The sequence below is a fragment of the Plectropomus leopardus genome, chromosome 13, assembly GCF_008729295.1.
Source record: "Plectropomus leopardus isolate mb chromosome 13, YSFRI_Pleo_2.0, whole genome shotgun sequence".
Taxonomy (NCBI): Eukaryota; Metazoa; Chordata; class Actinopteri; order Perciformes; family Serranidae; genus Plectropomus; species Plectropomus leopardus.
In genome coordinates this window covers 18,607,137-18,618,508 of record NC_056475.1, presented here as the reverse complement: position 1 = coordinate 18,618,508, position 11,372 = coordinate 18,607,137, and the positions used below count along the sequence as shown (strand labels likewise).

Genomic DNA, 11,372 nt, shown 5'->3' with positions numbered 1-11,372 from the left:
TTTACATTAAAAGAGTAAAGACAAGACATATAAATCGATAACATTAATTACTAAATGATTTACAATTTTTAAAAGCAGTGTAATAAAGGAAAGTTTTTAGCTTTGAATTGACAGCGGTCAGAGTCAGGGCTCTGATTTCTAATACCTGATGGTGTGTTTAAAATAGTATTTTTTTTAATCTGTCAAAATCAAACCATTTATCATAGCTAGAAACTGTAAAAACTGTTTCCAAACATCAGTCTTACACACACACACACACACACACACACACACACACACAAAATCAAATTAAAGTAGTCATTATCATGGCATCATCATGGCAGAGGTCTGAGTTGTACAGCAAAGTTACTTTTCCACACTGTTACTCTAAACCCTATGCTGATCTGAGAGCAACGAGCCTGAAGATCTTTCTCTGTCTGTCTCTGTCTGCCCTCTAAAGGGAGGTTAGAGGTTGACCACAAAACAAAAAGATCAGCTGAACTTTATGTGCTTAAAAAAGTGTTTTTGTGTTAGTTGTGGAGAATACTGTATTTTGTTTTCCACATGGGGCAGGTGTTGTTTATAGACTCACATGAGCAAGAAGTATCCAAAAAGGAGGCTGAAAAGCGTGATGTCTGTTGTAGGCCTGCAGACTGGTAAAGACATCCAGAACAAATGAGTCAACGGCCTCCTGACCACTGAGTCTACTTGTTGGCTGCAAAAATTAAACAGGTCGGCTCTGCTGTGAAACCACAGCTGTGAGTGATCACATTTTTGCGTGACTTAAGTGAACTTTATGGAAAGAAATTCAAACCAGAGAGCTCTGTTCCAATGCAGCTCAGAGGGAATCGGGAAAGTATAAAAACTGGATGGGTAGAAGATAAAGCTGCTATGATTCACTCCAACAACTGGGTCACTTGCAATAAAAGCAAAGCTTTGATTTATTCATCTGTTTTGGACTGCCTGGTGTGTTGTTTGCTGAGGAAAGCTATAGTAAATAAGAAGGCCTATTCATTTCAAAGGTCTAGACAAACACATGGCTTATGAATAAAAGCTGCAACGTGATCGGAAAAGTCTGCAAGTGCAATAGGTTTGTTGATACGAAATACAAACATGAAGCACATTGATGTTGTCATTGTTAAACAAAGCCTCTCAGGTGACTCATTGTGTCTGAATTAGGTGCTATACTTTTCCTGCTCAGATCAAAAGTCCACCTGCTGTTGTTTCCCTGTGCAAGGCCAAATACAGCCTTCAAGTGGCTTCTCTTAAAGTCATGCACTCAAGAGTCATACTTTTATTAATTACTTATAACTTTATTTGCACAGCCACTCACTGGTATGTATGTGCATTATGTAGGCTGTTATTTATGCTTTACATGAATGTAGGACAGCGCCAGCCAGCCTTGATATGAGCCTTAATTAGTTAATAAAGTCCTTAGAAGTTACTTTGGAGGAATTGTGTTATATATACATACAACTGTGTCCCTACGAGCCATGTCATGCTTCATAAAACAGGAAGTAAATACACCTGCCTTCAAAATAAAGTTGCTTTGAGAGAAATTCCATGAGAAACATCAGATATCTCAGATATAATGAATATATTTGTATACTTTGAATTCACTTTAACTCTATCAGTTACGTAGGTAATCTGTCTGAGTCGCTGTCTACGGTGGAGTCTCTCTTAAAGACGTATTTCTATCGAAAAGCATATCCTGATTTTACCTGAGCTGTATTTTAATGCTACCTTATTGATTCATATTCTTGTTTCTTGTTTCTTATTTTGTCTTTTACTTTGATGAAATTTTAGTTCATTTCATTCTCCTTGTCTTTTAAATGTTTTTAGTTGAATTGTATAGCACTTTGTTGCTGTTTTTTTTTTTTTTAAATGTTCTAATAAATTAAGGTTATTATTATGATTAATCTGTTACCTCTCGGTAATTAGCATGACCAGGACAGGGTCTTTAACTTTGGGTCTTTAACTTTACTTTTGTACTTTTAAAATGTTATTTTCCTAATTAACCGATTGATTGTTCAGTCTATCAAATGTCAGAAACTACTGAAAATGACAATAACAAATTTTCAAAGCCAAGTTGATGACTTCAGCATGTCCAGTCCAAGCCCCCCAAATGTATTACTATGATTTACAATTAGCCTATATAAACTGGCTATTTCTGTTTGCTTATGGTTAATAAGTTCTCAGAACTGCAGTAAATACATTTTGATTGACAAAAATATGAACTGACTGTTCATGTCACATAATCTACAAATTAATGTTTTTTTGATGATATTATGAATGAGCCTAGGACATAAGACAAGCAGCAAATCTTTAAATTTAAGAAGCTAGTGCCAGGGAATGGTCTTTACTTGATAAAAACACAAATCGCAGCCACCAACAGTTTTCCAGATGAGTTTGTCTATTTTGACTAAAGGAGACCGGAAGCCTTCTCGTGTCAACATATTTAACTTGACCTTGGTTATTAAAGCCGCAGGCGCGAGGCACACTTTATAAACAGCAGCAGCCGCAGCAGCTGGAGGACTCACAGGAGAAACGCGTGACAGCATGACGATAAACAAACTGTCCCGCAGCAGGATGACAGTGACACAGGTGGAGGACTTCCTCACAAAACCTCCGAAAGGTTTCTCCGTGGAGGCTGTCCCCTCGGGGTATCGAGTCCACAGCGACTCGGAGAAAAACCTGGTGCTCATCGATGACTTCGACTCCTGCAGAGGGAGAATCGTTTTCCACAAGTCGCTGGGAAGGTGAGGTAGAAAAAAATGTAGGCCACTGCATGGATACTCTGAAGGTGTACACATTTTTGCTCCAGCTGCCATCCCACTGGTGACCAAGCTGTAGGAAAATTGCACAAGATCATTTGATCATTTTGTCATAGTTTTTTGCATTGTTTTTATTTTTAGTATTGTAGTTTAGTGTTTTGATTGCCTTTTATTACACAATTAACATTTTGATTAACATTTTAATTGTTTTATATATTATCTTCTTTTTATGTTTTATCCTGTATGTTGTCTGTGGTGTCCAAAACTGTGTTAATGGATGCCTTGCACGTCATACTACAAACCAAATCTACCTACGGGTAAAAATAAAATAAGCTGAACCTGATGCACAGCTCTGTGAATTTACATTTAAAAAGTGTATTTAAAACTGTCTGATTTTCAAACAGGAAAGTCAAAATGCACAATTTATGGGAGTACACCAGCATGAGAAAGAGTCTGCTGTCCAAGAAGATCTATCTGCTGATGTCTGCCTGCGAAGAGAACTTTTCAGTGACCAACAAAAAGGCAGCAGATGAAGCCAGAGGTAACTTAACTCTTTGAAACCTTGTGCTTCTTTCAGATGTCTTTCACAAGCTTTTTAACTTTGAACCTTGAGCAAATTGGTGTGATTTATTTCATAAACATGGGGAAAAAGGCAATGAGCAACTTGGCAAAAAATGTTTCAGAAGGAAAAAAAGGGAAAAAGTAACTATGAAAAAGTCAGGGGACAACCACGTGTAATTATAGTTACAGATCTAAGATTATTTTTTGCAAAATAGTTTCTTTCATTTCTTCCTTTTTATTTAAATTAAATTTCAGGTATTTTTTTAATACTTTCACCAATAACTTGCTTATTTTTTGGGTCATTTCTCCTCTCGTTGCTCCTTGCCTTCTTCCCATGTTTTTGAAAGAAATTAAGTCAATTTGCTCAGGTTTGAAAGGGTTAAACTGTAGCCTACTACCCATTTTACCACAAGACCTCAGCCCGACACAGTTTAAAAACACACAAAATGTAATGAGACTGAAATAATCTAGCTGTAAAAACACAAGTGGTCCTCAAAAGCACCCCTTGCATTGCATTGCTGAATGGGTCATGCAGTTTGGTGGCATGGGTGACTCATGCTGGCTCTCAAACGTGGGATGTTTGCACTGGGTGGAGTAGAGAAATTACAACGGCAGCACAGTACTTGTGGTACATGACAACATGTTTTTCTGCACTCTCTCCTTCCTTATTTCCTCTTGAATCAGTTCTGAAGCAGTTTGTGGTGTCCATCGACGGCAGCGATCCTTTCATCAAGTGGCAGATGGAGAGAGGCCTGGACTGGACCATCTCCTCTGTTGCTGGGGAGAGCTACAGAGTTGATGTAAGCGGGAGTTTTGGTTACTTTTACATTGTTAACTTCACTCCAGGAGCTGCTGTGTTTTGTTTTTTTGTACTGAACGTGTCTTTTTCTCATTTTAGATTGACTTGACCGAACTGCTGGAGAGCTGGGCAGCGAAACACATCCACATCATAACTGACAAACAAATAAAAGTCAAACCTGTGTGGAGAGACTCCTCCTTTACCCTGAAATACTACTCTGATGCCCTCTTTGACTTCCCACACTGGTTTGGGTTCAGCAAAAGAAAATTTAACGTGAGTGCCTCTTATTACATGTTACATGTTGATAGTAACCTTAACATTTTCTGTATTTATCAGCAGGCGCTTGTCTAACTTTTCTTCTCTATTCATCTTTGTTACCATTAAAGTTGAGACTGACATGAGCCAGCGGTGGATGAAGAGCAAGAAAAAGAGTTTATCACACGCCTGGTTTTTGGTGGAGTCTGCTTCCTCAAGAAACTCTCTTAAATCAACAGACGATGTTTGTAGCCTGCCAGGTGAAGGACAAGCCTACCTCTTGGGACTGCAGGAGCTACCTGATAACTGGGTCCAGAGATTTCTCATGATCAGTGAGTGGAAACCACTGACAAGGACTGACAATGAAATTCTGAATGCCATGAAGTTTATTTAGGCAACTTTTGTGTCTATATTGATGTTTTTTCTTTCTTTTTTTTGCTACTAAACTCGATTTACATTTGTTGTATGAGGGGTTAAAGGGGTCAAATCTGATTTACTGCACAACTAAAGGTTTGTAGACTTTTGTACTAAAGAATCAGCACTTGTTTGTGAGAAGTTTTTATTTTATACCAAACATAATAAATGTTCTTTTATAAAACAAAACAAATGAGTACAGGGTTTTAATGGCGTTTTCATCAATTGAAAGATAAATGTGGGGAAGTGTTGTTGTCATTATGTGACAAACACTGGACTACGGGATGAGGAGAAGTGTAGAGGCAGCTTTGGTTATGATCTCTACATATTCTTTGTGGTCGTTGCCATAGTGGCGTATCAGCAGGTAGCTGAAGATGCCCACGACGCACATCAGGAACAGGAAACCAAGGATGCGTTTTCCAAACAGGTAACCTGGGGTGCTACAAAGAAATGTGAAAATATATTAATTATATGCATACCTATAAACACAAAAACACACACAAAATAGATCGCTTGTGTTCGTTTACCTCTGAGAGGTTTGTCCCATGTATCCAACAAAGTACTTCTGTCGTACTACAAGATAGATGATCCCAGCAAAGGCAGCAGGAGCTTCAAACAGATGGCAGAAAAGGCTGAATTCAGTATATAATCTCTGTGGTTTCATAATGCACTCTATGGCCAAAATTATACAGACACCCCTGTCTACTGTTGGTCTACAGGCTGTGTTTCACTGTTTGATCTAGGCTCATTTTTTCAAAGATTGTAGTCATGTTTTTGTTTATGTATTTATCTTATCAGTCAAAACTGTTTTCAGAGGGCGAGCACGCACATGCCGACTGAGTGTTTGTGCTGAAATTCCTGCTCCCTCCTCAGACAGTCAAACTGTGAGACTAGGAGGCTCCCCGTTAATTGTTTTATAATGTGTTTTATATGCTATTTTAATGTGTTGAGACGTGGTTACTGATGAAGCTCTGAGGCAATGGTGAGTAAGCTTTCCTTTGCAAGTAGCCTAGAAAATTCATGTTAAAATTGTTAATAAAAAGCATGTTAAACACTTTTTTTAAAGGGCAGTGGATAAACTGGAGTGTTTAAAAAGAATAACATTCATGGGTAAAATATGACTTAAGTGGGGAAAGTTGGGTTTCGTATACATGTTCACACATATACACATAATAATAATAATAATAATAATAACAATATTAATAATGCTTCTGTGTTCTGTGGACAAGATCTTCCACTAGACATATATGAGTTAAATAAATAAATAATAAATACATGAATAAATACATAAATGTCAGTTTTAAGTGGTCATTCTTAATATTGGGTTAATTAAGTGCTGAGCTTATGAGAACCTAAATGTGTCAAAATTGAATTTTGACCTATTGTGCTATGAGTGTGAACATGAATTTATGTGAAGCTTATAGCAGAGTTTTCAGGAGCAGGACCACACCTCTACTGCACCTCAACCGCGCCTCTTCCGGCTTAAATATCCTCCTAACCCGATCTCCCCCTTTCGTCTCGTTATTCTGCACCCCCCACCCCCCCCCCCACCCCTCCCTCGATCTCTTTCTTTCTCTTCCCTCTCCGTAGGGTCCTAGGGGTCCGTCATGCCCGGGAGCCACGGCGAATTCCCACCGGAGCTTCCCCACACTGCACTCAACCATCCATTCCAATATTCAGAATCTATGTTTATACCAAATTTACATTCATGTCAATAAATTGTCAAAATCAATTCACGTTGAGGTGTGGTCCTTGCTAGTGAATACATAAATTCGTTCTGCAGAAAGAAACCTGTCTGATAAGAACAAATGCTGCTCCCCTTATTTCTCCTGTTCAAAAAAATTCCATGAAAAAATGATTTTCCCAGTTACATGGCCTGCACAGATCCTTGACCTCAGCACCATACAACACCTTTGGGATGAACTGGGATTCCAACTGTGAGCCGGGTCTGATCACCCCACCATAACCTAATGCCTTAAATCTCTGATGCCGGGGTGGCTGAACAGGAGCAAATCTCTGCAGCCAGGCTCAGAAATCTTGTGGAAAGTCTAATCTGAAGAGTGGAGGCACATTAATGCACATTGCTTTTGAATGAGATGTTTGGGTGTGTTCAAGCATCCACATACTTTCCACCATATGGTGTACATGTTGCTATTTTTAGTATGGATGCAGTTCTGAACGTGCTGGCTCTCAAACATAAAGATTGATCTATAGACAAAAAAGGATATTTATAGAACAAAACATACATAGGAATGTTTTTCCTCCGCTGAGTTGACTCTGTGTGGGTGTGTTGTGTTTACAGGACACAAAAGTGTGACCGTCTCCTATATGGTAACTGATTAATGATTACCTTGACTGAGACACAGGCCGGCACACCACATTACTGCCAGGAAAGTGGGATAAGCATCCATGCAGTTACGGCTGAGAGAAACAAACAAGAGCTGCAATTAACACATTTCAAGGAAGTCACCTGCAATAAGGAACCATGGAGCAATCTGCAAACTGTTACCGACAGCGTGGCTGCTTTTTCTATGGCTGTTACGAAATTTTTTTCAGACTGCAGAGCAGAAGTGGCTGTAAGGGGGAAAAAAAGGATCCAAGGGATAAAACAGTACATGAGTTAGAAAACCCAATGTGTCTGTCTGAGTGTTGGAGGAACAGAGCTGAAGTGGGAAGCCAGGAAAAGTTGAGCCCACTCTCCCAGTCAGCACAAACTGGCTGTTGCAATACATTGCAATAATCACTACAGTGTGTTACACAGAGCAGTGTCCCTCAAACCTTTTCCAATCTCACACGTCAGAAGAGTCCTCCAAAAAACATCATTCCTCAGAGCAGGGATTCTCAACCTGTCGGTGGCGACCTGAGAAGGGGTCCCAAGATTAATCTGAGGGGTCACAGTCTGATTTCTTTTTTTTTTTTTTTTTTACACAGAATTATTTATTTCCAATGAAATAATGGATAGTTTTACCAATAGGATATATTACAAATATGAGTGATTTTTAAAATGTCACCAAATGTTTGCATCACATTTGAGAGGCAAATGTTCAAAATCCTCCCATTACATACAAGACAGGATGTGGCTCAGATAAAAACAGGAAGTGCATTGCTGCTGGTGGACTAATAAAGCCTCTGGACTAAAGACGGAGACGTTGTGTCAGTTACACTTATTAGATTTGAATTACGAGTTTAAGCCTGATTTTCCAAGTACATCAATGTGATGCAGTGGTGCAACATCAAGCATTATCACTGAATAGCTGCAAATTATGATTACTTTTAAGATAGGGTGACTATTTTTCTGATTAGCTTATTAATTGTGTGGCCTAAAACAGTTCAGAAAAAAATGAAATAATTTTCAGATTGTCTGATCAGCAGTCCAAAACACAATCACATTCATTTTACATGATATGAAACAGAGGAGAGCAACAAATCCTGACATTTAAGTTAGCAGAATAACAGAAAGTAATGAGTTTTAGAAATCTATTCATCTGAACATCAAAGAAGTGAAGACAAATTGCCAGAAATCTTTTTTTCTCTTGTTTTGTTTGTAACATTACTTCTCGAAAAAACACTCAACTGAATATCCTCCTCTGAATATCCTCACTTGTTAACACACACAAAACTGCACGACTTATTTCTAAAGGAACATTAAATATGTCATGATTCTGAGTTAAAGGAGCAGAGCATTTTATATAAGACTGCAAAAATTCAGTTAATTAAGTTAATTTAACAAGACGCTTGTTTGAGAAACTTTTATTTACATTTCTGTAAGATATCGATTCAAGTTTGTTGGTTTTACTAGTAATCCTGTGTTAACTGGATTCAGGTTTGTTAAACTTGAAATTTATTGTTAGTACCACTAAAATAACTTGCTGATTGAACTTAATGTTTAAAGTTGATGGGACTAATTTGTCAGCTTGACACTGATCGTCCCAACTATTTATTCTATAAGTTATATATACTATAAGTTTAAGGTACTCAAGTTTCTCAGCTTGCCTAATTTAATATTTAAAGGCAGCCAATAATTTTAAGCAGAGCAAGCTTGTTTTCTTTATCTCAGTGTGTCTGGCATTTTTGATAATTAACAAAATATTTGTAAACTCAGCAGTTAATTGAGTAATTGTCAGGTACATTTACTGTTGAGTTGGCAAACCTTTATGCGTCAAGTGGTTTTGCAATATGCGTAAAAGTCACATTTTTGAGAAACAAGCTTGATTTCATGTTGCGTATGACATCAATTTTAAATATCCACCGGTCACAAATTGCAAAGATAAGAGCAGTTCTCACTCCTGTAACTTAAACCCAGAATGATGAGTCACCTAACTAGGAGGCTGGAAGAATAAATGTTTTCCTAATGGCTATTGTCGCCTTCCCAGCAAGCATTCAAATAAGCTCTGCACTAGCTTTTTTTCCGCCTATCTGGGACTGTGCAGGCAAATGAGGCCTGCCTCTCAAAGGACGTCATATTAGAGGAAATGTTAAACCCAAATGGAAAGTTCCAGAGTGTTATTGTAGGAAACAAAAAGAACAAAAATCCTCATTGTTTTTTCACCATTTGTTTCATTAGATTCACAGAGTACGAGGATAACACTTACTTGGCGCAAGAAACTCGTTCAAAAGCAGATGTGTTGACATTTTGTCTGTTGCACTCCTTCTCTACCTTCAGGGCGAAGAATGCTTAAAACACAGAGATCAATAATGGCATCGCAAAACATTGAATTTTTATCATCTTTACTGAATAAGAATTTTAAAACTTGATGCTTTTTGCTCTTTCTTACCATTCTGAAGTACGCTGATGAGGGTGACGATGACCAGGAGGTAAATGCTTTCCACCACTATGACGTCCATGATGCGCTTGCGAGCTATAGGAGCAGGTGGATGTAGAGGTTGAGCTTCTCTTTCATGTCCAGAAGTGTGTCTTTGCAGTCAGCTTGCAGAGCATAAACCTGATCTGTCCCTCTATGACGTCATGTGCTCTTCCATCCCCTTGCCACCACCAACACACACACACACACACACACTTGTTTGTGGCTTCCTCTTTATGTAAATGATGCTCTGGCTTAATACAGGGTGTTACAAACAAACTGCCTCCTCTGTGTGTGTTTGTGTGATAGTCATCAGATCACACGCACATCGACAAATACAGTTTTACTTGAAGAAATTTGCATCATCGTCATTGTACAGGTTAATGTTCTTTGAGGCTCTTTGAAAGACCTTTATAGAGTTTTCAGGCAAACAAGCAAGACTAATGCATGTGAAATCTGCTAATATTATGAATATGTGTTTGAGAGTAGTTAACCCTATTTCACATTCTTGATTGCAGAGGATACCATATTGTTAGCAGTCAATGTCTTAAATACCTTACCACATGTGGTGTTCCTTCTATGACAGGTCAAAACATCTGCCGCAGGGGTGGAGGAAGTATTGAGATCTTTTTCTGAAGTAAGACCAGAAATTCCATATTCATATCTTACAGGTGCTTTATTCTATCATTCTAACTTCATATCATTGTTTTCTGTCTCTGTTTTAATTAGTGCTTTTAAATTTTCTGGGTTCTGGGAAACCCCAGTCAAAAGCAGCCAATTCTGCCGATGCTGTTTTCAGAGATGGAATTAATTATTGAGTTCATGTTTGCCATGGGCCCTTATTTAGACCTTTTAACCCTGGAGTGACATTATGTCCTTGTGCTGCTTTCAGATGACTTTCAAAGGTATTTAAACCTTGAAAAAAATGGGTATGAGGAACTTAGTTTTTGCTTCATTTTTCCTTTTAATTGTACATTGCCTTCTTTCCATCTCAAAGGTCTCAAAGGGTTAATGTATCAAACACTATTAAAGGGTGTGTGTCACAGGGTGAAGTTGGATGAGGGCTCAAATGCAAAACAAAATGATAAGCCAGGTATACAAACAAAAAGTGACTTATAACGCACATAAAATGCCCCAGAACATGCAGATATTCATAAAACCCAAAGTATAAATGAAACACGAATAAAACAAACTGAACTCAAACCAACCAGGATAACAGGGAAGAATTTGGGTAAAGACAATAGCAAAAAACAGAGAGGTTAAGACAGCATGGTCAAAGCAGGGCTAACAGCAAGGATAGCAGACAAACTGACAAAGAACAAGGGGGGGACACACAGGTATTTATACACAGAGGACAATGGACAGACGACATGGATGAGGTAGCGGACAATAGGAGGGAAACAATTGGCTAACAAATGAAGGTGTAGTGGGAAACACAAGGGTGAAGCAGAATCGACTAAAACAGAACAGGTGTGCAGGGAAGACTCTAACAAGGGAGGACAAAAGAGACTGATAGAAGACAGGTGAAACTAATCAGGGAAACACAAAAACAAGGAGTAAAACCGGACATGACACATGAGGGTAGATAGTACAAAAATTAAGCTTGAAACAGAGTGCGGGTAACATGAAAAACATGTCTAAACCCAAAAGCAGAGTCCACAATATGATATATAATCATGACAGTGTGCTCTACTGACGACCCTAAGTATTGCTCTTCATAATGTAAAATGATGTTCAACCAAAACAGAAAAGTAACACTCACAAAGGAGCACTGGCTGTAGACTTAAA

The 11,372-nt window shown here is 38.3% G+C and overlaps 2 protein-coding genes across 2 annotated transcripts; one reads left to right on the top strand and one right to left on the bottom strand.

The window, feature by feature from the left end:
- Positions 1-2,514: 2,514 nt before the first annotated feature.
- LOC121952088 (mesenteric estrogen-dependent adipogenesis protein-like) lies at positions 2,515-4,937 on the top strand. The gene is made up of 5 exons (XM_042498565.1): positions 2,515-2,738; positions 3,158-3,294; positions 3,999-4,114; positions 4,213-4,386; positions 4,500-4,937. The coding sequence occupies exons 1-5, from the start codon at positions 2,539-2,541 to the stop codon at positions 4,512-4,514; spliced, it is 642 nt and encodes a 213-aa protein (XP_042354499.1). The 5' UTR covers positions 2,515-2,538; the 3' UTR covers positions 4,515-4,937.
- A 24-nt stretch (positions 4,938-4,961) lies between these two features.
- Positions 4,962-9,708, bottom strand: LOC121952089 (arachidonate 5-lipoxygenase-activating protein). The gene is made up of 5 exons (XM_042498566.1): positions 9,558-9,708; positions 9,375-9,456; positions 7,133-7,203; positions 5,310-5,391; positions 4,962-5,222 (listed from the first exon to the last, which is right to left on the bottom strand). The coding sequence occupies exons 1-5, from the start codon at positions 9,625-9,627 to the stop codon at positions 5,060-5,062; spliced, it is 468 nt and encodes a 155-aa protein (XP_042354500.1). The 5' UTR covers positions 9,628-9,708; the 3' UTR covers positions 4,962-5,059.
- Positions 9,709-11,372: the final 1,664 nt, after the last annotated feature.

What these genes read in the sequence shown, in the direction of transcription:
- LOC121952088 (XM_042498565.1), top strand. Translation starts at nt 2,539, where the DNA reads ATGACGATAAACAAACTGTCCCGCAGCAGGATGACAGTGACACAGGTG. An exon ending in GGCAGCAGATGAAGCCAGAG is followed by an intron (nt 3,295 to 3,998) that starts GTAACTTAACTC and finishes CTCTTGAATCAG; the next exon opens with TTCTGAAGCAGTTTGTGGTG. An exon ending in GGGAGAGCTACAGAGTTGAT is followed by an intron (nt 4,115 to 4,212) that starts GTAAGCGGGAGT and finishes TTCTCATTTTAG; the next exon opens with ATTGACTTGACCGAACTGCT.
- LOC121952089 (XM_042498566.1), bottom strand. Translation starts at nt 9,627, where the DNA reads ATGGACGTCATAGTGGTGGAAAGCATTTACCTCCTGGTCATCGTCACC. An exon ending in CATCAGCGTACTTCAGAATG is followed by an intron (nt 9,457 to 9,557) that starts GTAAGAAAGAGC and finishes CTGTGTTTTAAG; the next exon opens with CATTCTTCGCCCTGAAGGTA. An exon ending in ATGGGACAAACCTCTCAGAG is followed by an intron (nt 5,223 to 5,309) that starts GTAAACGAACAC and finishes ATTTCTTTGTAG; the next exon opens with CACCCCAGGTTACCTGTTTG.